Consider the following 27,001-nt stretch of genomic DNA (forward strand, 5'->3'; position numbering starts at 1 on the left):
GCTAATGTTCTCCTAGCTTTTCTAGAAGTGTCACGGAGTAGAACTTCAACACTGTAGTGCCCCGAGATGAGCAGTTTGTTATCAGGAGACTGACTTTTTAGAACCACAAAAAGATTATAGCAAAATCAACTGAAGCATAACATTTTTCCCCCCTCTTTTTTGCTGTATTCATACCTATTATTTCACTCAGTATTCAGGGCAGTGTCCCATGCATTTTTGAAGCTGCTAATAGAGTTAGTGAAGCTGCTCTGGAGTCCTCAACATAAGAAATGTTGACATGGACCTGCTGGAGTGTGTCCAGAGGAGAGCCACAAGGATGATCTGAGGGCTGGAGCCCCTCTCCTATGAGGAGAGGCTGAGAGAGTTGGGGCTGTTCAGCCTGGAGAAGAGAAGGCTCCGGGGAGACCTTACTGTGGCCTTCCAGTGCCTAAAGTGGGCCTACAGGAGAGCTGGGGAAGGACTTTTTACTAGGGCATGTAGTGACAGGACGAGGGGGAATGGAGATAAACTGGAAGAGGGCAGGTCTAGATTAAACATTAGGAAGAAGTTGTTTACTTTGAGTGTGGTAAGGCACTGGAACAGGTTGCCCAGAGAGGTTGTTGAGGCCCCAGCCCTGGAGGTGTTCAAGGCCAGGCTGGATGGGGCCTTGGGCAACCGGTTTTAGTGGGAGGTGTCCCTGCCTATGGCAGGAAGGTTGGAACTCAATGATCTTTAAGGTCCTTTCCAACCTAAATCATTCTGTGATTCTATGATTCTAATATGATTCCCACTCATCTTGACTGGAGTAGGGTTGTATCCTCATTATTTCGGTTAATTTAGAAAATAATCATAGGACCCGTCTTGAGCCCCATTTGCCAATCTGTTATGAGAAACAGCAGTGAGCCCTGCAGAAACGTTAGGAGGCTGGATAAAAGGTTCAAAACATGTCATCTTCTCTGCAGTCGCTCTTTATGTTAAATCACTCTATGAAATAAGCAGCTCGTTCTCTTAATCTGCGTTCTCTTATGTCACTGTGATACCTTATGATTGGTTTCTCTGCTTTACTCTTTCCATATGCCATGCGCTACGTGTTTTCAATTACAAACCACTGTCACCGTTCCAATTAGTAGGTTTTGCTCTTGGCTCTGACAGAGAATGTGAGCGGTTCTTAATTGAGTTGGCCAATAAGGAAGTATTGCTGTTCCCTGATACTCGAGGAAACTATGCTGAGTATGCCATACTCGACCAGTCTGTAGGAAAGCACACTCACTAAGTTCCAAATATGACATAATTGTACCTTTGTCTGATCCACAAGAATGTCGAATGTCTTTGACATCGATCACTTTGCAGGCATTTCCGGAGTCATACCTTAGCGTAGGTCTGTGGTTAACACCAGCAGTGCTTCAGGACGAGACATCTGTTTCTGCTGAGGTCTCAAATTGTTGCCAAGAGGATGGGACAAGTGCGCTTGAGGTCTCGCTATGTTTTCAGTGCACTTGGAGATGGACATATGGGTAATGGGTACTAGCCGTCTTTACTCAGTCCACGTGAGATTAAAGGAACACTGGAAAAGTAAAAATAAGTGGGAGGTTAAGCTGATATGGTAAACGGAATGTGAAGCACACCTCTTCCCAAAATGAAATACACTAGCAAAATACTCATCATCTCAATGCAGACTGTGCTTGTTTTCTTTGGCTCAGTCAGGAAGCCTTTTGTTTGAATTAGACCAAGTGAATTGCACAGAATGGTTTTCGGTTTTTGTATGTATAGACAAGCCAAACTGCATGCAATTAAAGTGTTTAAGCTTGCTCTTAATCTTTTATTTCTTTACTCTTACAGGTTTTTCTGTTACTTTAGAACATTTTGGTATAGCTGACATTTTTTTCACCTTCCAAATTTTACATTTGATCGTAGAGTTTCCTAACAAATTCTGAAAAAAGATGGAAGACGTGGAGTAGAGAATTAACCTAATTCCCTGTCTGTTTCTTTTAGGAAATTGTATTAGTGGTATTCTTTGGAACAGAATACGTGGTTCGCTTATGGTCAGCAGGATGCCGCAGTAAATATGTTGGAATATGGGGAAGGCTTCGTTTTGCTAGGAAGCCTATTTCAATCATTGGTGAGTATGCACAACTTGCAATGTTGACGTAAACAACGAGTAAAAGTTCTCCTTGAAAGTTTTAAGAAGTGGTGTTTCTGCAGCAGTTGTAGCCAATTTAGAGCAAGAGCTCTTGTCATTCACTTTAATGTAGATCTGAATCTCCTTTCAGGAATCTATGAGACTGTCATTTGAGAACAAATGTAGCTTGATTTGTTTTTCCAGAAGAGCAGTGTGTTTTCTTTTCACAAGTGATCTGAAGCTTTGCCAGAAATAAGACTTGGCCATAGTCCTGTCTCCTGTGACCTCAGGATCCCAGACACTGTACAATAGCTACAACTGTATTTTTTTAAATATACTGAGCAGCTTTTTTTTTTTTTTTTTCCCAGCAGCCGTTTGAATAATTTATTGTGAGTTTATTTTGCACTCTAATTGAGCTATATACTGCATGGTGGAGCTTGATAGATGCACTGTAGTTGTTTTGTGTAGCTATTGGATTAAAATATGGTTTTCCGTGATACATTTGGAAGTGGGCACCTTTGATATTCGCTGCAGTTAGCTTCCTAATGTGACTTCAGTGTTCTTAGAAATTACATCTATATATTCCATATATGTCACAAACCATTTTTTTTTTTTAGAATGCTTGTCATGCCTTTAACAATTTCATTGAAAGAAACAGAGTAATCCAAAATCACTCTGTATTTTGTTAGCCAGTATTGAGAGAACTATGTAAAGACCCTTGCCCTTGAAGTACTTAAAATATAAATGGATCAAACAAACCAGATTTTGGAAAAGGAGTATTGTTACAGAAGGATAGTAATTCTTGTTCTGTGACATAGTTTTTTTCCACTGCTCAGAAACATTGTTTGTTGTTGAGTAGAGGATGCAGGTTTTAATAAACTATCTACAATTTTGTTGAGTGTATATTACAAAATTTTGTACCTGAGTATTTTTGCAATCATAAAATAGTTTAGTTTAGCTTCTCTGTGTATATATATAAAATAACAACTGTATCTCAGGTGTGACTGCAACTGTAAAATAGCTTTGACTGCATCTTTGCGCTCTGTCCACAATCCATTTCTCTTGGGACCTAGAACACTAGGGGTTCTGAAACATCATCCAATTATTTCAGCTTGGAAAGCAAAACAAAGTTCCACTTCCCCACGTGTGTAACTATTTTTCAAGGATACAGAGTTCCTTTCCAAAATTAACTAGGCCCAAGGCACAGAGATTTAGAGTACAGTCCTAGGGTAATGATGACTTAAACTAAATTAGACTTATACACTAATTCCAATTTTTCTCTCCTTTTTACACCTGGACAGATGAAATAGTAGTAAGGCAATTGTCTTATATATGAAATAAACCCCCAAATGTCAATGAATAAAATACTGTCTAAAACAGCAGGAAAAATAAGATACACAGAAGAGATAATAGGTAGAAACTGCTGAAATTCCTCACGGGTTACAGCTAATAAGGATTCCAGGCTGCTGAGGCTGCTTTATAGTAATTCATATCACTCTCATAATTCATCTAGAATGTGGCCATCTTGGACCTATCCCAGTAAAACCTTTCCATTATATTACACAATAATATTTTCTTTATATGTTACAATAGAGATCTCTTGATATATAAACAAAAAACGTAATTTGGGGTGACTGTTCAAATTGTTGAAGTAATATTGCGATTGGTTCTAGTAATATTCTTGCAGAAGTATTTCAAGATGCTGCTAACTCATTTTTTTAATTTAATTTTTTTTTTCCCAGATTTAATTGTAGTTGTTGCTTCCATGATAGTTCTTTGTGTGGGCTCTAAAGGTCAAGTCTTTGCGACCTCAGCTATCAGGTAATTATATGCAATAAAAGAAAATAGTGCTGTCTGAGTTAAGGTGGTTTTGGTTTATTTATTTTTTTTTTTTTACCTCCTATTTCAATTCTTGCAGGAGAGAATAAGTCAGCAATCAAAGTCATGTAACAGAGCAGATCACCAATTGTGTATGGGTGTGAAACAGTGATCCCCTTAAGTGTAGGGGAAACAAAATTTTGCATGTGTTGTCTGGTCATAATGCATTTATGTCTGGCAGGGATAGAAGTACCCATACCTCTGCCTCCTTTCCTCAACTAGGTGGGTTCTACCAAAATCCTGTTTCAGTTTCTTGGCTCAGTTTTGTAGCACATCTTTCACGCTTCATGTCTCTGACGTGTTCAAGCTGCTTCTTCCTAAAAAGCCTGGGGTTAGTGGTTGTGAATTCCTAATGGACTGAATCCACCTTGTGCTCAGGAAGGTCACACCACTTGGTTTTCTTGAAAGAGAGAGTACAGGGCAGTGTACTGTGCTCTGTGCACTAGCTGCAGCAATGCTCTAGGATTGCAGTGACTCTCATAAAAAGAATATTTTAAAATATTATTGGACTGTCTAGTTGAAATTCCTCAAAGATGAGGAATTCAGATCTTTAGTTAGCTGTTCCCATCCTGGCAAGCAGGTCAAATAGGAATGGATGAATGATTTCTAGAGCATTCACAGTTTGTGTCCAAAATTCCTGAATCCTTGAGTTATCCTTACTAGCCATGTGTACAAAGGTCTGTCCTGTTATGCAATCTTCTTTGCAGGAATACAGCAGTATTCCTAACAAAAAAGATGAAAGATGGGAGAATGGAGTGAAAAGAGACAGGCTGCTAAGTCTAACATAAAATACGATGTCTCTCTCTTAAAACGGTCCTTTGGAAGAGACAGTCTTCCCTTCTCTGCCTGTATTTCTTCTCTTGTATCTTTAATCTCTTCATTCATTTAAAAATTGTGTTCCAGGGGCATCCGTTTTCTGCAGATTTTACGAATGCTGCATGTTGATCGTCAGGGTGGTACATGGAGGCTGCTGGGATCAGTAGTGTTCATACACAGACAAGTAAGTTTCAGTACTCTGAGGAGCGGCATCCTAATTGATGCAAAAGTCCTTATATTCAGAACAGCATGTATGCAGACGCGCTGATGATGTCAAATATATTTAGTGTGGAGGCAGGCAGTCATTTATTTTAACCAAGTATGGCTGTTCTTTGTTGTTCAAGGGACAAATTAAAAATATTTTCTTCCGCCTTTGCAAACTTTTGACTTGTAGTTGAACTTACCACAGAAAATGAGACTCCTGAAAAGCAGTCTAAACTTTTCTAAAAATACATATCTAAATTCCAAAGTTGTTTTCGATGTGGCACTGTTTGAAAAAATTACCCAACTACTTTTTGGTGACCAAATGGTTAATGAGCCACACTTGCAAGTGAGGAAGCTTTTGACTCTGAAATGTGCATGCTGGGCCAAGTCATCAGCAATGGTGTAAATTTTTTTCACCATTGAGCTCAGTGGATTTTTGTTAATTTGCACAGTCAACATTCCATGTCATTGATTATTAATTGTTGAGATTACATTCTTCTGTTCCAGTTATCTTTGAAAAAATATCAGTGATAGGTAATTCAAGTGTCTCAACGATATCACAATGCCATTATTTTGATTCTCTTTGCAGGAACTGATAACTACACTCTACATTGGATTTCTGGGCCTGATTTTTTCCTCTTATTTTGTGTACCTGGCTGAAAAAGATGCTGTAAATGATTCTGGAGAAACAGAGTTTGGCAGCTATGCAGATGCCCTGTGGTGGGGAGTAGTAAGTATAGCAATTTCACATGTACTAAAAGTAGTTAACACCTTCAAATGTGGAGTAAAGTTCAAGCAAGCATGGAGTAAGAACAGCACTTTGAAAGGGCCTCTTACTGCTTCAGGACACTTTCTGCTTTTGTAATCCTGTGAAACTAAGAACATACTATAGTTGGTCAGTAGTTTTATTTGGTGTTTATAGTCATATGTGATCCGAAGTGATCAAATTATGTATACAGGAAGTAGAAACATCTGTTCTTATTTCTTTATCCTGTCTTCCCTTCTGTTATAGTCATTACTTCTTGCTACCTTTCTCGTGGCAGGGTTCAATCTTCTAAGGTGGTAAGAGTCTTGCTAAATCAGGGCGAGTGTTTTGAGGTTTGTTTGGGGGATGCAGTGGTCCCTTTTTTTAAAAAAAAAAAAACAAAACAACACAACACCACAAAAAAAGCCACCACCACCAACAAAACAAACATCTATGGTTTGCAATTCGGCCTGGGACAGTAATTCCCTGTTTATTCAGAACAGTCTAATTCCAGAACAAGGAGCATCCGAGATACTTAAGAAATCGAGGCAGAGGACTGTTTTAAAGTGATTATGTTGCTTTGGAACCCACTTAGTATCCTTACATGGCATTCGTCTACGCTATGTTGACATACCGTCTTGCTCAGAGATTTCTCACTTTTCTCTAAGGTGCTGCCACACTTTGTGGTGTAGATGTATCTTTAGTTCTGCTAATAAAGTTCTGCTTTCTTGCTGTTGCTAGTGACAGTTGTCTCTCTCTTTTCGTTTATTATATGTACTTACTAGTTTGGCAGCTCTATTCTGGGGTTATATTTTAGTAAACACTTTAATTCTGTTGCTTCTGCTAGTAACAATTCCTTCTTTCTTTTCTATTCTGATTCTATGACTCTCATGTGATATGCAAATATTAGGTTGGCTGCTCTGTTCTGGGATTTCCCATCTGTAATTGTTTCCCTTTCCTTTTCCTATTACAGTTCAAAGAAAAGCACTTTTTGAAGCTGTTTTTCCTTATAATTAGCATTCAAGCAATGACTTGTTTTTATCTGCTTTAATTGTATGTAGCTTAACAAAACAAGCTGTAATCATTAAGTGCTACAGATCTTTAAAATGCATAGACATTGCTAGTGATCCTATGCTTGCATTTTCAAAATGTGCTGATCTTCTGGAGTTTTCTCTTCACTGTTTTAAATCAAATAGGCGTTGTTTCTTTTTTTTTTTTTTGTTAAAAATGAGACTACTAGTAAGTCTTATGTACAAGAACGATAGGACTAACACCTCTGTTTCACTTATTAAACATGTATTTTTAAAGAAATATTTTTAATAAACCTCTGCATGTGTGTACTTACATAATTTTCTCTCTACAAATAGTACCACTTGCTGTTTCATGAAGGAAAGATCTATTGATGAGCAAGTCTTTGCAAGTCTCCTGGTGCTGAAATGAATATGTAGCCTTTTTTGGAATCAAACAGGTTTTGTTTGTTGGTACTAAGATCTGCTGCAGAATTCTTTCCTCTCGCTGTCTACGATGGTTAAATACAACCTCTCTTAGTATCAGAAAACTTACTGTGTAGCACAAGGAAGTGGCTTTCTGGCAAGTAGCTTTTTCAATGCTTTCATGTCATCGTGGCATTTTTATTTTCCAGTACAGCGGTCAGATGACTTGGTAATTAAGTGGCAGCTGTAGCTGCATTTAAAAACACATGCTGTCATTGGCGTTGGCATTAAAAATTAAGTATGTGACAGACCAGATTGGCTTACTGAAAATACAGTAAAACCTTCCACAGAAGCAATACTACCTGTCAGGATATTGAAATATTCTCCTTTCAGGGAATCATTGCTCAGTTAGTAAGCATGCCTGTTATTTGGTCTTTCTAATTACAATAAACTTATTTAATCAATAAATTTAGTTATGATAATATTATAACTTCTGTTATGTTGCAGCATGCCACTTGAAGTGTGAGACTGCATTCAATGAACCCATAATGTAATTTCTTTAATATTAAAAATGGGATTTACTGTCCTTGTCCTGAGCTAAACGCAGATGCTATACTTTTGCTAACTGCTAAAAGGATTTAGCAAAACAACGCTGAAATGGATTCAGGTCCATCCATTTCTGGTGTTTTGATACTGTAATATTCTTCATGCTTTCTGCTAGGAAAAAAGCCCTGTAAAGCTAGGACAATAACTGCAAGGTCCGTAAGTACCAAGATGCTTCCTAATGAAGGTCTCAAACGCATACAAAAAAACATCTCAACATGTTAGGTCTCAAAAGTTTTGGTTATGTTTTAGCCAGAATTTTCAGAATCGCTTGAACACCACAAATTCTGGTCACTGAAGATCTGTCTCAGTCTGTTTTGAACTGGACACACAGAAGAGGATAATTCACAGCTCCTGTCTCAGACACCATCATAGATACATGATCTGTCAGGCAACATAGCTGATCTGACTTCTCTGAAAGTGCACTTACCTTACAGAGCGGAGAATACTTCTGAAATGAAAGTACTTGTTAATGTTTTCACACCCCTGTTCTCACTCTACAACATTGCACACTTTTTGTTACCTCAGTGTACGTCTACACTGCTGAACAAGCTCTTTGGGTACTGACAATAGACTATGTAGTGTAGCATATCATAAAATAAACCATATAAAAGGTCTGTGTTACCACAACTAAGCTGCATCTGGAACTGGGTACTTTTATATTACTGTGCTTTGCTGACTATAGACGTACCCATAGGGTGCATAACTTCTAATTATATGTCTTCATTGTCATTGTTGTTATTTATAAATCTATATTGCTTTTCCATTTCCATATGTAAATTGGCCTCCTGGGCTTTATTTGAATTTCCTTGAGAACTCTGGCTGTAGCTAGTTGCCATTTCAGTTTATGGGCTTCTTGAAGAAACCTAAGGTTATCTTGTGACACAGAGTAAAGATTTGTCTGTATTATTGCTGGTTTTGAATGAAGCACATGTTGTATAAATAATTCTTCCAATGCCTGCATATCTGTATGTCTTTAAAAAGACAAGTTTAGTATTTGAAACTAGAATACAAGTAACATGATGCATCTTTCGGCTCCCCAGTGCACATATTCAAAATTACTCTGCTTATGTTGTCCTTCATGTCCAGACTTAGTCTTAAAGACCTGGTATAAATTCTGGACAATAAAAACAAGAATTAAAAAAAAAAAAGCCAAATGTTCTTACCAAATCTGTCAATGATGACCACCCTCAGGGATTGTTATCAGCCCACTGTCTCTGTTTTATTTGTGGTCGCCCCCCTGCCCCCCTCCTTAAACATTAAACTCAGTCTTGCTTCAGGCAGACTGGAGGAAGTTCTCCTTTTCATATCCACTGAATTGGTACACAATTTCCAACCTTCACATCTGAACAAACATCCTTCAGGAAAACCATTATGTGGATTGTGCTAACAGCCTCTTTGATCATGAACGCTCTTTGCCACAAGATATTATTGAATATAGCCATGCATGGATATTACACTGTGCCTGTTCCTTTGTTTTGGTTTGAAATGGATCGAGCAATTATCTGCAAGTAACAGTTTTAGTTAAGAGTTTCTTGTTCCTTTGATTCATCAATATATGCTTGCTCACCAAGGACCAAATTCAACATACCATTGATAAGTTTGCTTACTTCTAAGCACGCATAAAACCATGTTCCTATTTAGCAAAGCCTATCAGCAAGTGCTTAATGTAAATTCAAAAGCAGTATCGTGGGAACACTTTGCTGAAAATTTGCAGGAAATACCACTTGAAACTACACATGCATAGAACTTTTGCCGGATTAGAACAAATCTGCTTTAATTTATAAATAGTTGAACATAAATATTGAAAAATTTCCACATAAAAGGGATCCTGTGTTATTCAGACCCCCTTTTTTCCCCCCCTTCTAAATTTAAAAAGCTGTTGAGGACTGTACACTGACTTCAATGATAGACAGAAGGAGACACTTCATTTTTATTCTTTTTGTGGTTTACAAGTCAAGAATACCAATTATAGGCCTGTTATATGCTCCCCCCTCCTAATTTTCAGGATGAAGCGTTTGGGGTTTTTTTTGAGGAAGTTAGTTATTTCAAGAATTTTTGACGGGGGGGTCAGAAGATGTAAGGGTTAGTATCTTTAAATGCTTTTTGCATGCAAAATAAAAATATCACACTGAGATGTAGAGGGTACTACTTCAACTGGCTGCTTTTTCTGACATTTGTTGTACAGAAGTGGTCTGTTGAGCAAGGTCTAGATAGAGAAACTCCTCTACTATAGATTAAGAACTATATATGCTCGAGTTCAACACTGATGAGATCAAGTCCAATCGGCAGCGCTGGCTGTTGACTTTGCCAGCAGACTGATGGTGGCCAGCAGACCTCCCACCATTTCCCATTCATCTGATCAGTAAGCCGAGGAGGACTGGCATACTGCAGCCTCCAGCCTCCCAAAGAAAGTGGGTATCACTGTGTTCTAAAACCTAAACAACAGGAGATGGATTAGGATACAAAGATCTGGACTGCCTTTCAGTTTCATTGCTTGTGTGTATGTATAGTAACTGTAAGTTTACTACTGACTTCAGGCCTAAAACTATCTGTTCATTCCAACTAAAAATGATTATAATAATGCTCAAATGAAAAAATTATCAAATAACCGTCTTCCTGGGAGGTTTTAAGTCTTTTTTCTGGACTATATTTTCCTAATTTAGTTACCTGTGGGTTTTGGTAGGGGTATTTGTAAAGGGAAGGCCAAAACCAATGACAACAAGAAAAACCCCCAAAAGGTTCAGATGAACCCCAATGCTTCGCCTATACCTTCACAAATAATGAACAATTCTCCCTATTTGTATCCAATAAAGTTTATGTCCTATATCTTGTCATCCTTGAGAACTACTGCCAGGATGATCCAGGGGATGAATAGACTGTTTTACAAGAGCGAGTGACACCAGCTTTTATTGTGAGGCCAAACACACTGAGAAAGGGATTCTGTGGCCTTTGGAGCGTGCTGTCTTGGAGGTGTGTGTACTGCAGGAGTGAGGCAACAGATGAGGGGAGAGGGGTAAACTGAGACCATGGAATGGTGGAACAGAAAAACAAGGCTGGAAACCCATCTTCCAGAAATGAAGACGGAGCCTACAAGAATTTCTGGTACCATCAAAAGCATGAGGTTCTGAAATAACCTCCCAAGAGGTACAGTGAGGGGAAAGCCAATTCATTTTCAAAAGGAGCTGCATTTTCAAGAGTTAGTGAATGAGATGACAATAATGTCATTACTGAGATGACAATAAGCACAAGTCTTAGGAGGAGCGGCTGAGGGAACTGGGCCTGTTTAGCCTGGAGGAAAGGAAGGTCAGGGGAGACCTTATCGCGCTCTACAACTACCTGAAAGGAGGTTGCAGAGAGGTGGGAGTTGACCTGTTCTGTCAAGTAACAGGTGATAGAACAAAAGGAAATGGCTTCAAGTTGTGCCAAGGGAAGTTTGGATTGGATATTAGGAAGAATTTCTTTACTGAGAGGGTCATCAGGCATTGGAACGCGTTACCCAGGGCAGTGGTGGATGCCCCATCCCGGGAGGGATGTAAGGGTGGGTGAGAAATAGCACTTAGGGACATGGTTTAGTGGTGGACTTGTCAGTGTTGTGTTAATGATTGGACTAGATGATCTTACAGGTCTTTTCCCATCTAGGAGATTCTGTGATTCTGTAACGCGCCTGACTTGAGTTAGCCAGAAACTAGGAATAGCAACCAGAAAACCCCTTCAGCCTTTATGTTTTTACTGACTTAGTTAAAGCTGCTGTAGTCCCTTTTTTCATTGCACAGAACAGACTGCACAAATTTAGGTGAGCTCAGTGCTCCAACCTAATTTTCATCAGTTGTTTATTTTAAGGCTCTTCTAGTTTTATCTCTGAGATCTCACAAGTGGAGATGTTTAGTTTGGGCCACCATTTGATTAGGAGATTTAGAATGGCCAGTAATTTGGTCAGAACAGATTGATGGCTGAAAATGACACCTTGAGGAGGTATTAAACTAAGATCCAAGAGCGATGGCTAAGCAGCGCTGAGGATCTATTATTTAAGAGACACGACACTGAAGTTAATATATTCTGTTTGTTGTGTTTGCAGTTGGATGTGTAGTTCCATTTCATTTCATACCCTAAGTTATTAGAAGTGTTTCAGTGTCCTTGTGTCTCAGTTATATACTTCAGCTGGATCAAGAACGATGGTGTGAGTCTGCAATAACTGTATGAAAACAACTTTGAAATTTTAGAAGAAAAAAGGAATCCAAACATCCCCTTTAAATGTTTGTAGTAGTAGTGACCAGGTAGTTCATTCTTCAGCTTTGGATTATGATTTAATTCCAATGTTACAAAACATTTGTGTCCTGTAGAACAGTCTCTTAACTTGTTTATCTGAATTGTGTAACTTGCATCTTCTCAGAGTGCTGCAACGTACGTAGAGGTGATTTGGAGCAGAAAGTTGAATTTGTTGTGTGAACCAGTTCTTATCGCTAACATTTTTATATGCATAAGGAAGAAAAATATTGTCATTTGGAAAAGAATTCAAAATACTGAAAGATTGCTAGGGATTTTTTTGGCTTTGTACAGATCGCATACTTCATACTGAAATAAAAGCATGAGTGTCTAATCTGTGCTTGTGCTGCATGGATTTCAGCAACTTGGAAAGATTCTTCTTGATATTCAACTTGCATGAATGCAGTTGGCTGAATAAGATGTCAAGCAGTAGAAAGGCTTCTAATGTGTTCACTACACTTAGGCATACAGGAGAGCATTCAAACCATTTTGCAATTTACTGTTGGAGCTGGTCGATGTTTCTGGTATATCGCTGGATGTTCTTATATTACTTGATTACCAAGATGGGTATGGGGAGTGGGACAGAAAACTTTGAGTAGTGTTTGGTATGCAAAACAATACCTAGTGCAGCTGATTTTGAAGTCGCAGTGCTGCAAATACAGGGGGGAAAAAAAGTAGTTTAGGTATTTTCTATGATGTGACTTTCCCTTATTTGTTTTAATCCTTGGCTTTTAAATTTTTTTTTAGCTTGTGTTTGCTCCTTCAGTCCTGGGATGTCTGCTTTTTTAATACCTCTGAATCATGTGTTCTTTTATTTTGTCACTGTTTATCCAAATTTTTGCAAGGCACGCAGCAAGGATTTCATCAACACCACCTGATACAGTTTGCTGTGCTTACTTTAGCCTGGTGGCCTTGAGTAAAATCCTGTCCCTATTCAGTGCTGATGAACATTACTATTTCTTCTTGCTGTGTGGATTTTTGCTTCATATTTCCTCCTTCAGACTATTAATGCATATTTAATAGGAACAAGATTAGTCTTAAAACCAAAGCCTGTGGTGATGTACATCAGATCAAAGCTCTGAAACAGTCAGTGGATGAATATGATTTTTTTTCCTAATTAAAACAATTAGTTTTCCATGCTGCTTTGCAATGAAAATTTAATGTGCAAGCTCTTGGATCAATTTAATTTCATTACGTCAACATATTTACCATGCTAGAGTAGAAGTTGAGTCAGTATTTCCATTATAAGATCCTATTTTACAACTGTAAAATTAGTATTGTACTCTTGAGGGGGTTATAATCGGGCTGTAAAACTTCATTTAGGGCAGAAACTTGGCATGTAAGGTTTCAACAGCATATATCTTGGGGAAAAAGGAAAATGTAATTTTGGAATACAATGCATTTGTAGATGGATTAGAGTTATGAGGGCAGGGAAAAATATTAACTTAAATACACACTTTGATTTGTAACTCAATTTCCAGCATTTAAAACAAAACACAACAAAACCAAAACCAAAAAAAAAAGCCTCCCAAACAAACAGCACAGAAAATGCTTTTCTTATGTCACTGATGCTTCATATAGACCAACTCAGAAGGAATGGGTGGGGTGGTGGTGGGAAAAGGAAGACAAATACTTCATAGTTGTACATGAACTTTTCTTCAGTTATACTTCAGTCAGCTCAAAAGCACCCATCTCTTTTCACATTTTTAGTTAATGTATATATTTGAACATGGTGTTAAGATTGTAATGCAGAATAGTTGATAAACCTTTTCAATGACAAGGATTTGTAAATCTTAAAAAAAAAAAGAGGCATAAACCACTACCTTCTCTCATATCTTTTATGTAAGAAGGTATTAGAGGGCATCGCTTTCCCCATAATTGTATTTCCTTTTCTATAGCAGTTTTTTTGAATAGAAACTTGTAATTAGAGTTTAGGTTGTAGGGGTTTTTTTGGTGGGTTTTTTGGTTTTTTTGTTTGTTTGTTTGTTTGTTTGTTTTTAGCTGACCCTCTTAGGTAGGTAAGAAGATACTCATCCTTTTGGTTCCTCATCAGGCCCAGAGTTTAAGGTGGTATTTCACTAACCATTTCAGGAATACAGGCAAAGATATTGAACTCACCTTACTAATTCTTAAAATACTTTTGTAGGATAGGAAAAAGTTTCAGAAATAAGCCGCGTTTTAAAAACTTGTATTAAAAATTAAATGCTTATACTTGGATGTTTTGAATATCAGTAACTTGCAAAAAACTGTAACATCGCCACCTCCAGCAGCTAGAGCTGTGCCTTTGTCGTGTGTTTGACGGACAGGCAACGATGTTGCTTAGGAGGTGGACAGTTTGAGTATGGGTGGCTTGCTTCGCACGTTTATGAGGTACAGCTCAGGTTGGAACTTACATCCACAGGATTTCCCTCATCTTTTAGTAGGAATGAACAATTTTTAAAAGTGCCAGACAGCCACACTTTTTCTGAAGCACTTGTTGCGATCTTTTATTTCCCCAAACCCAGGTTCTCCATCCCTTCACCCTCTTAACAAACATCTTCCCTCTATTAATCTGCCCTTTCCTTCTCTCCTCCCGTAGAGAAGCTGCCCTGGGCATTGCCTGCATTTCTGCAGGTGCTGAGTAGTATGCATTACAGCAGGCAGGTGATCTAGGAGCAACCACAGGACGAAGTGGGGATGGCCTGTGTATGTTATTGTCTGGGACTGGCATCCCCCGTGTCCTGGGCAGCTGAAGCCCATATGGTCAGAAGAAAATGTGAACAGCCAGCAATTGAGGTGTGCTTCAACTGCTTGAGACCTTCATGTGGTTTCACGTGCCCTGATTTGGTTAGCCTTCTTCAAAGTCACAGATAAAACTGTCTCAAATTTCCAAATTCAGAAACAGCTTCTTACATAGGTGAATTACAATTGCTCTCAGATGCCAAATATGTCCTTCTGCTTTAAACAAATCCATTCTTTCCTTCAGCTCATGCAAATAATGACTTATTGAGCCTTGTTATGCTACATCGCCGTGGTGGTAATCTTTACTTCAGTGTTTTGAAACCCGAACTCAACAGATGTTTCCTGCATGTGTGCATTAAATTATCTGTTCCTGCTCTTGATGTATTATATGAATTAATGATTCGTTAGACTATGTTTTCAGGATCTTTACTGCATTGAAACTTTTCAGTTTCTCTTGCTATTTATACCAGTATCATTCTCTAGAATACTTCACGTCTGACCCCAGTCATAGTGCATGGTTACAGGATATAGATACTCTTTCTACACAACAGCCCTGTAATACCCCTAGCAAACATCTCCTGCCCATAAAGAAAAAGAGCAATTCAGAACCATTGGCAGCCTCCCCCTAAGGAAAGTGTATGACGTGGGCAGGCAGCCTATATCCCGGTAACTTCATATGATCTAAAGTTGCCTCAGCCATGAAGACTTAAATTAATGGCTTTACTTTACCAGATTTTAAACATGTATTTTATTGTATTTCAATTTCCTGTACCTTTTTCAATCTATTATAGATGGGGAAGCAAACCTGGAGAGGAGAGTTACCTTCATTAGTGTCACACAGGCTGTCATTGGGAGAGTTAGGAATGCAACTAATGTTTCTTTAAAATAAATAAAAAAGGAAGAAAGAACAACAACCCAAAACTGCCACATTAATACTTGCTGTAATGCTTTATGTTTTTCTCTTTACAGGTGACTGTTACAACTATTGGCTATGGGGATAAAGTGCCTCAGACCTGGATAGGAAAGACCATTGCGTCTTGTTTTTCAGTGTTCGCAATTTCATTTTTTGCACTACCTGCGGTAGGTTATCTTGTGCTTTTGCTGGCAATTTGGTGTTGACTCATTAGCTGTCAGAGAAAACTTTTGTAATTGATTCTTTAACCTTTCCTTTAATCTGATGTTACAAAAGTTTTGTATTCAACTTTTATATTGCAGTTAAAAATATATATAGCTTGTGGAAGGAAAAGAGCTTCTATAAGTAGCTAAAAAAAGTAAATATGCAGTGTTTATTATATGCAACACTAGAATGGGTACGTATTTGAGAAAGAGATGTTTAATTCCAAATACTTTTTCTGCCCGTCTCAGAAGTGTAAGGGAAATTATTTCTCATGTTAATCATTTCTGAAGTCAGGGACTTAGTGATGCTTTGGCTTTTTAAGGCATTCACTCATCGTTTACTCAACTGATTAGGTCCAGACTGAACTGCAGAGTTCTCATACACATCCTTCGTCTAGTAAAGTTGTAAAAAAGGTGTCACTGGCAGAGAGACAACAATAAGCAACCAGGGACACTGATGCAGCTCTTTGCCAACTTAGCATCTGTCCTACAAAAGTGACCTACAGCTGAGCTTTTAAAGGTGTTATGGGACTTTGTTTGCACTGAAAACGGGTTCCCAAGTACTTTCTGACAAGAAACGAGGCGCTTGAGTAGCAAAGGTAAATTCAAGATCAGTGAAACCTGGGCTGTGATTTGAAAACCCAAAATGTTCAGTGCGAAGGGTAGTTAAGGGTATATTTTTACAAATGTAGCAATACTCCTGAATTGTGTTGTTAAAATGTTTGTGCAACCTGAAATGTGCTGTTAAAATGTTTAATTTTCCGCGAGTTTTTCAGCTCAGTGACACAAACAGTTGTGTTAGCCAATGTTAGCGTAGTAGTGGTGGGGATAAGTGCAGAATGGATAAGAGTACTTTTATGCCAGTACCGTCACAAAAATTCTTCACAACATGAAATAGTAACTATTAAAACTCCAGTAGCTTTTTAACTTAGTTGCTTACTTTAAAGGTACACAACCTTTTGCAGAGGAGGGTAGTTAAATGTAGATTTTTAGACTCTCCAGCATCAGTTTGCCTTTAAAGCATAGTTTTCCCCCCTCTCATTGTAATCTCTTTCCCATTTATCATTTGTTTAGAAAAGAGGTCCGGTATAATGAAATGATCTGTAAGAAAAATGCTAAAAGCTACTATTTTGGCTGAAGAGTTGTCGTTTTTTTTCCCCTCAGACTTGAATGGTAGCAAAGCTGTTTTATAAATAATTGTGTAGTAGCCCCACCTTCACAGCAATGCTTTTATGTTTACCTGTCAGGTTTCCCTAGTCATTTGTAGAAGTGAAATAACAACAAACACCCCTTTATCAGTGGGTTTTTATTACTGAATTAAGTTGTTCTTGTGAGTTGGCCCAAGGGGGCAATTTAGGATTTGAAGCTCTAGCAGTAAATGGTTGGTAATAGTAACTATTGCAGCCTTGTTGCTGTTTTAAATAAGGAGAGCTGTCTGAGAATCAGAGTCAGAAGTGATTGTTGGGGCTAAACACAACTGGTGTGGGTTCTGGATCTAGCAATGATCCTTCATTTCCCAGATAAGTGATGTTTGAGCATCATTAACTCTTTGATCTTTGCTAAATGAGCATAATAGAAAGGGCCTTTCCTGTTCCTTTCAAAACACTTGATGATTAATACAGTTCTTAGAGGTTGAGCCAAGATCACTGGCTGCTCTGACACCTTGACTGCCATATGTAGAAAATGAATTACGCTTTTGTTGAGTAGGTCTAGTCATGTAAGGTGATTTGTAGAAGATCTTGGTTTTATCTTTGTTGCTAAAACTACTGTTAAATATGTTTATAGCTATGCAAATGACTACATAAATGACTCACTCTATACTTAATTTTGGACTTAAGAGTTGTACTATGTTTGGAGGCTATTTCAGGTTGTATAATATCCAGCGCCATTAGTCTATGTCCCTTGTCCTGAAAGTGGATTTGTTGGCCTTGTGTTGAACTCACTGAAGTCCTGACTGTTTTGTAATATTCCTTTTCCTCTTCTTTGTCCTCCCCTCCCAGAAGGGGTTAACATATGGAAATAGAAATTACATACTGCAGTTAGAAGGGCTTTCTTGTGACCTGAATCATGCCATGCCAAAGCTTTATTTCTCATAAAAATGAAGTTAAGCACATCAAGTTAATATTTCTCCCTATTCTGTCATTCCCCTGCACAATCATTTATGAGGCTTTTAGAGGGTATGAAATACCATTTCTGCTCACTCTTTAGTGTTTGAGTCCAGCTGACTTAAGTAGGCTTTGGATCAGGGCATTCTTAGTTTGTTTCAACAACTATTATTGAGTCTAAAACTTAACAATATTAAGTCATTTCCTCTAAATAATTAGCTGGGGTTTATGATGCTGAATAGAAGTTTATTAATACAACATAATTTGGCGAGCTTATGTGTGGTTTCTTTACCCCCTTAAAAAAAAATAATAAATTAGATCTGTGTTTTTTCCTTTCCTACAGGGAATTCTCGGTTCAGGCTTTGCCCTAAAGGTACAACAGAAACAAAGACAGAAGCATTTCAACCGTCAAATTCCAGCTGCTGCCTCTCTCATACAGGTACTGAGTTCCTGCATTTTGCATATTATAATTTCTTTCCATTTATAGATTTTATTTTTTTTTAAACTGTTGGCACTGTTTCCATGCCTGATTCCCATTAAAAATTGTATAGAAGTCACAGATGCAAGTCTTCTAAACAGTTTTGGAAATCCCACCTTTAATGTAAACTAATGAGCAGAAGAGTTCATTTCCAAATCAGTGCAAACTGTTTAACTCAGCTGGTTAAAATAAAAACTGAAGGCTATCCTGTAGTTATTGAACAGTTTACCTGGGGAAAGTGTTATGAAATAGTATGCTGGCAGTCGTGAAAAACAGAGAGGAAGCTTCGTGGAAAATTGTACCTTGGAAAAATACGTTGTTGCTTGTAAAGACAAATGTCAGATATGCTTCATTTTCCTTGGGACAAACACATTCTTAAAAATCTCGAATTTAGGATAATTGAGTCGGAATGTTAAATAGGAAAATCTTACCTGAACCTTTCACCTCCAAGATAGGTGGTTGGGAACGACTTGGATTCTGCAAAATCAGACTTTTCATGTAGGATAATGTACAGGGAGAAAAATTTTGATCCCCTCTTAAAAATATAGTTGCAGTTCAGTGTCAATAAGGTCAATGAGATTTAATCCTTTACTTCAGTGGAGTCAGCATTTCACCCTGGAGAGAAGTATTAATATTGTTTCATTCTAGGTTTTTCCAAACTTTTCCTCCCTCCCTCAATATCTGCATGTAATTTTAGAAGCACAAGGATGGAATTTAAAAGAAATCTAGATGTACACCTAAGCCGTATCATTTTTGCGTTCTCATATGACTTATTTCTCTAGCTTCATGAGCGAATGTGGATTTCCAGGTCAGGCTCTTTATGGAAACAGTAGCTAACTGTAAAGTTTATGCTTGAAACTAAACAGTCCCAGAGTTAATGTGAAAAAGGTTTAAATTTAGGGCTCTGCTCCTAGCCAGAGATTAGCCAAAAATCTTCAGACTCGGTGTGTTTCATTCATGGTCAGAAAAAGGTATGGTTTTGAAAAGAATGAATTTTTAGTGTTCCCACCGATTCTTATGGGAAATCAACCCCAAATTATCGGGAAGCCTGTGATTGCATGTTCACAGTGTTTGTACTTGGCTCCGTCTGAAATGTTAAGGAGGAGTGGAGGGCAGACAATGAGTTGCTGACTACCTGTTATTAATAGTGATAATTGTGATTTACTAATAGTCTTGGAATTTAAAGGCCCAATTTAATAAGTGCGCTACAAATAACTTGCAAAAGATTATTCTTAAACCAAGAAGTTTATGAAATAAGTACAAGATGACGACAGCTGAAATGAGTGATACTTTTTTCCTGTATTCCTTCTTGTTTTCTTCTAGAGGCCAGTTGTTTCTTCCAGTATCCTATTAACCATGATGAGAACTATACAGTGATTGCCTGATCCATTAGTTTCCAACTGCTGTCTGTTTTGCTCTGTCATGGTGCCTTGCTTTGTTTCTTTCATCTTGTGTTTTCTGGCTTTTTCCACTTTAGATTTTGTGTATATGTATATGCGTGTGCCCTTTTTTTTTCCCCATGTACTACATAAGTGAGGCTCTGCTGTTTTAATTTGGAGAGTAATTATTAATCAACTCTGATGATATATTTACATATTTAAGAGAGTATGCAGTAGTGTTTTGTCTCTGGTTGGTTTTGTTTCCCAGCCCTGCTTTTCTTTCTTTTTGTCTTAGAACATAGTACTTTAATCATTGGTGGTTGTCAGGAGGGAGGATTGGTTTGGGGTTTCGGCTCCTGCTTAACCATTGGTGCTGTTCCCTCATTCTCTTGGGCTTATTTCTTCATATGAATATGGCCCTACTGACTACATCACAAGTGCTTTTTTTTCTGGTAGTACTCTTGTGAGGTAAGGAAGAACAATTTTTGGTTTTTTGAGTAGGAGCCTGAAACACAAGTTGCAATAGGCAAAATGCTCAAAGTCAGAGAGGGAAACTGGGGCAGAGCAAGAAATTCAACCCAGTCTTTTGAGTCCGGTCTAGAGTTCTCTCTTATTATTTGTTTGTTGCTAATGCGTAAAAAGGTTGCACTTGAAAAAAACTGATCTTCCTTTCTGGTTTTTCTAGTTAAAACTAGGTGGTTTTTGTTTACTAAATAAGGATTCTAAATCATGCTGAGTTTATGTTTCCAGGGGGGAAAAACAAGAATATTATTAAATAGAGAATGACTGAGGTGCTACTTGGAAATTACTTTGTAGTACAGATAGCTACAAATCTGATTCCATTAATTGTTCTGTTGCTTAAAACATTTGTTCTAGACTGCATGGAGATGCTATGCAGCAGAAAATCCAGACTCTTCTACATGGAAAATATACATTCGAAAACCTGCCAGAAATTATCATTTGCTGTCACCCAGTCCAAAACCGAAGAAATCAGTGATGGTACCAGTAATTAACATTTCCTAATTTTATTACTCTCTAGAGGCTATGTGTTGTGTTTCTTTTACATGTTGTTACTTGGTTTCAGAGTTTCATTTTCAATTCAGTTTGGGATTTTCAGTGTGCAAACATTTTAAACTATAACTTAATTCGCTTCTGTTCCCAAGCTTGACTTTTTTAATGGATCTATGGATTTGGAAAAAAGCAATAATGACCTAACTCAGACACATCAATCAGTAACTTACTGTTGTTTGGAAAACTAAAAGCAAAGGAGAAAAAGAAAATGACTGTTTCCAAACCAGTAACTTTTAATTGGTTTTTAAAAACAACAACAAAGCTGCTGCTTCTCTCAGCGATTGATTTTGTGGCTTTCTAAACCTCTATGGTGAAAGCATTTTGTGTCTACATACAGGATTATTTTCATATCAACTAATTCCATAAGTTAAGATATTTAATTTTTTTTGTTTAAAAAACCAGCATCAAAGCCCTTTGTCAAAATCTTTATATTACATAATACTTCATCGTCTCTATAGTAAGAGTATTGCACAGTAGTTGCAGGAGAGGATGTTGTGCGAAAAATCTTCCCTAGTATCCCAGGTTCATCTGAGTTCAGTAGTAATATATCCATTTTTGCTGAAGGCATGATTTATTGCATCCATAAAATGGTAAAGATATTCTCTAATAGTTTGCTTTAAATAAACTGTTGCGGAGCTAGCAAATTTTTTTACTGCAGGCAAGCGATGTGCTAATGACAATGTGCAGAATTCTAGTGATTAGCCAGTTGTGGCGGGATGGGGGGCAATCTTACTGAGAAATGGATAGTTGGAGCATCATGAAAATGTAATTGGTGAGGCACTCTTTTGACTGGTTATAGCTCATTGGGGACTGCATCATTATCGAAGACATTACTGAAGAGACAACTACGTGTTGCTTGGTTTGAGTAATTTAATGGATGTATGTTTTTAGGTTAAAAAGAAGAAATTTAAGTTAGACAAGGACAATGGGCCTTCTTCTCCAGACAGGATGTTAACTGTTCCACATATCACTTATGACCACGTGGCGGAGGACAGGAAACCCGATTTCAGTTTTGAAACGTATGAAAATTCTGGTAAGAAATTCCATTATAAAATGCCAGTAACTATAATGGCTTCTATTAGTGATTTACACACAGGTCCTCCATAGTATCTGTAGGAGAGAGAATGAGGACAGAACAAGCTCTTGTCATTCTAAAGCAAGAACACTGTGCTTTTTGACTTTGGTTGCCAGCTTGTCTGGATGAAATTCAACCATTCCTTTAATGAGCATGCTCCACTGCAGATAAACTAGGATTCTTTGTCATTTCTGCCTGCCAGAAGAGCTACTGTCTCTGAGGCTGGTGCATACATTCCCCAATTTTGCAATTGATTGAAACTACAGGGATTAGCTGTCAGCATTTCCATGTGAAATTTACCAAAGATATGTTACTACTGTGCTGTACCTCAACCAAAAAGGATTGACACATCTTGGCTGCACTGAACACAGTCTGCTACATGAAACCATGATGTGCTCCTGCCATCTGCTCAGTGGAGTAGGCTGTGAATCAAATTTTGAAAGCAGAAGTACTTAAGATAAATGTGGATCCATCTATATTAACTGTCACTGTACAAAATGGTACAGTATGAGGAAAAAGAAGAGAGGACTTTGATAGTCACCTTATAATTAATAGCTTGGTTATAGTTGCTTTAGCTGTAATGAACTTGCAAAATAACTCTGAATTTACAATGTGGCGTTTTTGCAAATGTACTTTTATTGGAATTTTTTAATGTGTATTGCTCAAATTTTGGCAGCAAGAATGAGGTTTAATTTTTACAGTGTGTTTTATTGATTATAGATACCTTAAGTACTTATGTTTTTACTCCTCAAAAATTTGGCTGACCTGATTAAAATTGATGACCTTTAAAATAAGATAGCAATGTGGGCTGGCACCAGGCATATTATAATTCATGCAGAAAGTCTCATCTTCCATGTACTTTTTTGGTACACTTCTGTCTTGTCTTGTTCTGTAACATCCATGCTTTTCTACTCTTTCTTGGCCTCTGCTAAGGAATGATTGCGAATTGCATCTGATGGTAGAAATTAAATAGCTGTTAAAAGGTGGACGAGTACTAAGTTTAGTTTGTGTCTCAGGCTTTGAGTACAGATATGTTTCTTCAAAACAATCCAATGAATGAAGCGTACAAATGCTTTGATTTGTAAAGTCCCACCTTTTATCACCAAGTTTCTAAGTTGATTAAAGAACAATATGATTTGCAGGCACTTCTGCCACTTCAAAAATCAGCTCTGTAGCTTTCAATAAAAGGTTTTTCTCTCATTTCTTCTGACACTTTTCTTTTTTCTTTTTCATCTGTGTTCTGCTCTCTCTAAACTGTTACAAGTATACAGGACAAAAAGGAATGTTAAAATTGCTTGGTAAGTTGAGGCAAATAATTCTATCTATGGCATGCCAGCTTATGACAATGTAATGTTTGCAGTGCTTTTCATGTGTGTCTAGTACCTTATCGTTTCTAAGAAATCTTTTGCAGCCGAGGAGATCTAGACAGACAAAAATGTCCATTCTCACACTTGTAATGACAATTGCACCCCCAGTTTCATTACAAAGAGAAAAGTGAACACTCATTTATGTAAATAGATGATTTCTTTTTTCAATATAATTAAGAAAAATTGCTCATGTATACACAACCAACAGAAAAAGATAATCTACATATAAATAAAGTATAAGTTGTCTGAACGTACAGCTGAGAATTAATTTCTAAACAAAAAGATTGGGATGGAAGGAAAATTTCCGGATTTGACCTCCAGTATTGTGCATTCTGAAGTACGTGCATCTGTTCCTGTAAAAAATGCTCTGTAGATATTTGTGAACAGATGGGGACTCATAAATTAAATAATTTATTTTACTGTTTGCCTGGATTCTGTGATCACTTAAGCAGCCATGTAGTCCTGTGATGTTCCTAATGTGCTTGCTTAGGCACTTTCTTAACAACTGAGCGTTCCCCAAAGACTCTAGGGTTAGTGCTAGGTCTGGGCAAAAAAACCTCTGTGATTTAGTGAGAGTGCTGTGAGCCACCTGTAAGTTGTCTGCTCTGTATCCACTAAAGACAATGGAGGCTTCTTTTCAGTAATTGAGCGCAAGGATGCTCAGGCTTGGATTAAATTGCCTGAAGATACAAAGTTCAGTTTCTCCTCTGAACACACATGGAACACAGGTGCAATTAAGGTGGTAAAACAGCAGAAAAGAAATGGAATCTCCTTGACACTCCCCGTGACCAGTCCTCGATTTGCCCATTTTCTGGTTTCGGCTTTTCTCCTGTGTTCCAAGCAGTGCACCTCTGTTCAGGGTGATTGTGGTGGAACAAGCTCAGGAGAGCAGCAAGAACTGTGAAATCACCTGTTTTACATGAACAAGAAATTCCTTCATCTTGGGGAAATATCAGAGCACCGTTGTCAGCTACCATAGGTTCAGGTTCTATTTCCTAGCCACGCAGCATGAGCTCAGTGAACCTGAGAGGTTACCTAACACTGTTCTCACAGTGACTCAAAGAAATAAGAGGGAAGAGTGTATTTGTACTTACTGTGAATGAGATTACCTACACAAAGAACTGAAGCTGCCAACTGAAAAGCTCAGAAACAAGAAATTAGGAAGTACAAGAAGAAAGGATGCTCCTTCGGCTTTAATTTGGTCCTCAGAAAGCTTCTGGTCACATATCCATACGCTGCTTTCTCATATTCAGTAAATTCTGCTTCTCTCTTTGGGCTGCCCACTTATATTCAAGTATTCACACTCCTGGATCCCCCCTGTGGCTTCCCTGCCAATATCCTTGTGCAGCCGGAGATTTCCACCTACTTTTCTCCCCTCCTCCTTTCTCCTGGCAGCATCAGTTCAGCAAAGGCCCAAGAGCCGTGGCTGGAGCATGCCTAGGGCCGACAGAAGGCTTGCAAAATGAGGGGGGTTTCCCCATTTTTTTAACACCAATACATTTATATTTTGAGAGTTTTTTCTCTTTGCGTGAAAGTAAGGCAACAATTCTGAAAAATATCACTGTGTCCCAGTGTGTGAGTCCACAGGCATTTCTTAACGAAATAATGCTATTCAAAAGAACTAAACATAGCAAAACCGGTATGTTTTGCTGAGTCTCTTTCTCATCATTGACTCCTCTTGCTTGCCTGAAACTTTTCCCCAAGAAATTCAGCTTGAGGCGGGCACTTGGCTTAAATGGTTGAAGTCGGCAGCTTCAAATGCTTTTTATGGGGTATGCGAGGCCGCTTCAAACATGGGTGGCAGTACTAATCTGTCCACCTGACAGCACTGAAATTTGACCAGGAGCTAGGCTACACCGTGAATGGTATGAACCAGAGCAAGAGGGGTCTGACCCGTATGAGGTTGTAGAAAGGGAAACACTTGAGGAAACCCTGAAGTCAGGATGGAACGGGCAAATATATAGATTACTTTCCTCAAAATGGGACAGGCATGTAGGGAGGAATATCTTGCAGCAGGTGACGCTGTCATGAAGAATGGGTTTGAAGAGACACAATGCCTCCCCTAGTGGTGGTTTAACATCCTGCTAACATGTAATACACATTAAAAGAGTTTCATACAAATTCTTTTCCACAGTATTTTTTGTTTTTAAAGGTGTTAGGTATGACATACTGTATTTTAGGTATGTCTGCATCTCCTCAGCTGCCTGTCTGGACTTTTTTTCCTTTTTTTTTCCCCCCCCCCCACACCCCTTCTCCTATCTCTCTTTGTTTTATGTGCATCTTTACTCTGACTCAGATTGTCAGCGCTCCTGGCCATCCTTTTCCACAGACCAGCAGTCTTCCAGCGCTCCTTCCTCTCCAGGTAAAGCTCATAATATTTCATTGCTCCATCACCTTTGTTAATAACTAAATCTTTGCAATGCTCTGTCTGGAGTTGCCTACTGTGGCACAGAAAATTATAGTGCTGGCTTTTAAAAAAATCATAGGCAAGTCAGTAGAATTTTGAGTTTGGAAAGGTTTTCAGATTGTAAATTGCGAATATTTAAATAAAAAAAAGGAGAATTTTCCTGCAGAACAGAGGTATTTTTTAAATGCATTCGTTAAACCTCAGATTTTCCATGAAAAAATACTTTAAAGTGTTTTAAACTTTTTGTCCGTGCTTGCAAAAGAGGAAGGGTAAAATATTTTCTGTCTTGCTAGCCACTACCAGGAAAGCATCTGCATACATGTCATGTTGTATATAAAATTGTTGTGTTGGTACTATAGAAAACCCATCAGTAATTTCTTGTTATTGTGATTATAATCCTTGATGGAAAGTTCATAGAATCACACAACGGTTTGGGTTGGAAGGGACCTTTAAAGATCATCTAATACAACCCCCCTACAATGAGCTTGGAGACCCCTCAATTATTGTAAATATCCCTTGCTACATCTGTTCCCTGTTTCTTTTCACTCATTATTCTCCATTGAAAATGAGTTTTTAAGGCTTCCTTTTTTATTTCCCTTTAGCCTACTTAGTTAGAAATTTAGTCTCTTTTTTATGATACTTTTTTTTTTTTTAACACTGCTTTGTGAGAAAGACTCCTCCAAAGTCAAATGGCTATGATTTTATTTTTATAAATAAAAAAATATGCTGTGGTAGCAAATGCTCCCTGGTGCTCTGCTTGAGCCTTGTTTCAAGGCACTTTGTGGCAGAGAAGCTCTCATTAATACCACGTTCTTTCCTTGGTCCCGCCTCTCACTCTGTGCAAGCGGGTTCCTCCTTTATGTTGGAAGCAGAAACATACATTTAAGAATGACAGCGTAAAGAGCAGAGGGCTGCACTGTTCACCAGAAGAGACTGATCTTGGTAATGATCTTAGAAATTTTAAAATAAGAAGAGGGAGGGAGATAACATAAATGCCTCATATTAAGTAGCTCTTCATCTCTGTATTCTCAGATAGCAGCACTTCCAAATAGGCTGAGGTACAGTCTTGGCTTCTTGTTCCTTTTACGTTGTGCCACTCCTATCCCCTCCCATGAAACTGAAAAGTAGTAACTGCGAATGATCCAAGAATAACTTTTTCTGCAAATCCACTTGTGTACTCTGTTGTGTTGTATCTCTCATAAGCACAGCTTAGTGAGTGTTCAGCAAACACTTCACATG

At 38.1% G+C, this 27,001-nt stretch overlaps 1 protein-coding gene across 1 annotated transcript in view; it reads left to right on the forward strand.

Annotated features, from left to right (window-relative positions):
- KCNQ1 (potassium voltage-gated channel, KQT-like subfamily, member 1) overlaps positions 1-27,001 on the forward strand; it is a 363,965-nt gene that overhangs the window by 88,800 nt on the left and 248,164 nt on the right. The window contains exons 3-10 of the mRNA XM_009892035.1: positions 1,972-2,098; positions 3,841-3,919; positions 4,880-4,976; positions 5,586-5,726; positions 15,734-15,844; positions 18,329-18,424; positions 20,719-20,841; positions 21,805-21,946. Coding sequence (XP_009890337.1) covers positions 1,972-2,098; positions 3,841-3,919; positions 4,880-4,976; positions 5,586-5,726; positions 15,734-15,844; positions 18,329-18,424; positions 20,719-20,841; positions 21,805-21,946 — 916 coding nt within the window. The remainder of the gene's footprint in view (positions 1-1,971; positions 2,099-3,840; positions 3,920-4,879; positions 4,977-5,585; positions 5,727-15,733; positions 15,845-18,328; positions 18,425-20,718; positions 20,842-21,804; positions 21,947-27,001) is intronic.

This window comes from Charadrius vociferus, unplaced genomic scaffold (assembly GCF_000708025.1).
Source record: "Charadrius vociferus isolate BGI_N301 unplaced genomic scaffold, ASM70802v2 scaffold179, whole genome shotgun sequence".
Classification (NCBI taxonomy): Eukaryota; Metazoa; Chordata; class Aves; order Charadriiformes; family Charadriidae; genus Charadrius; species Charadrius vociferus.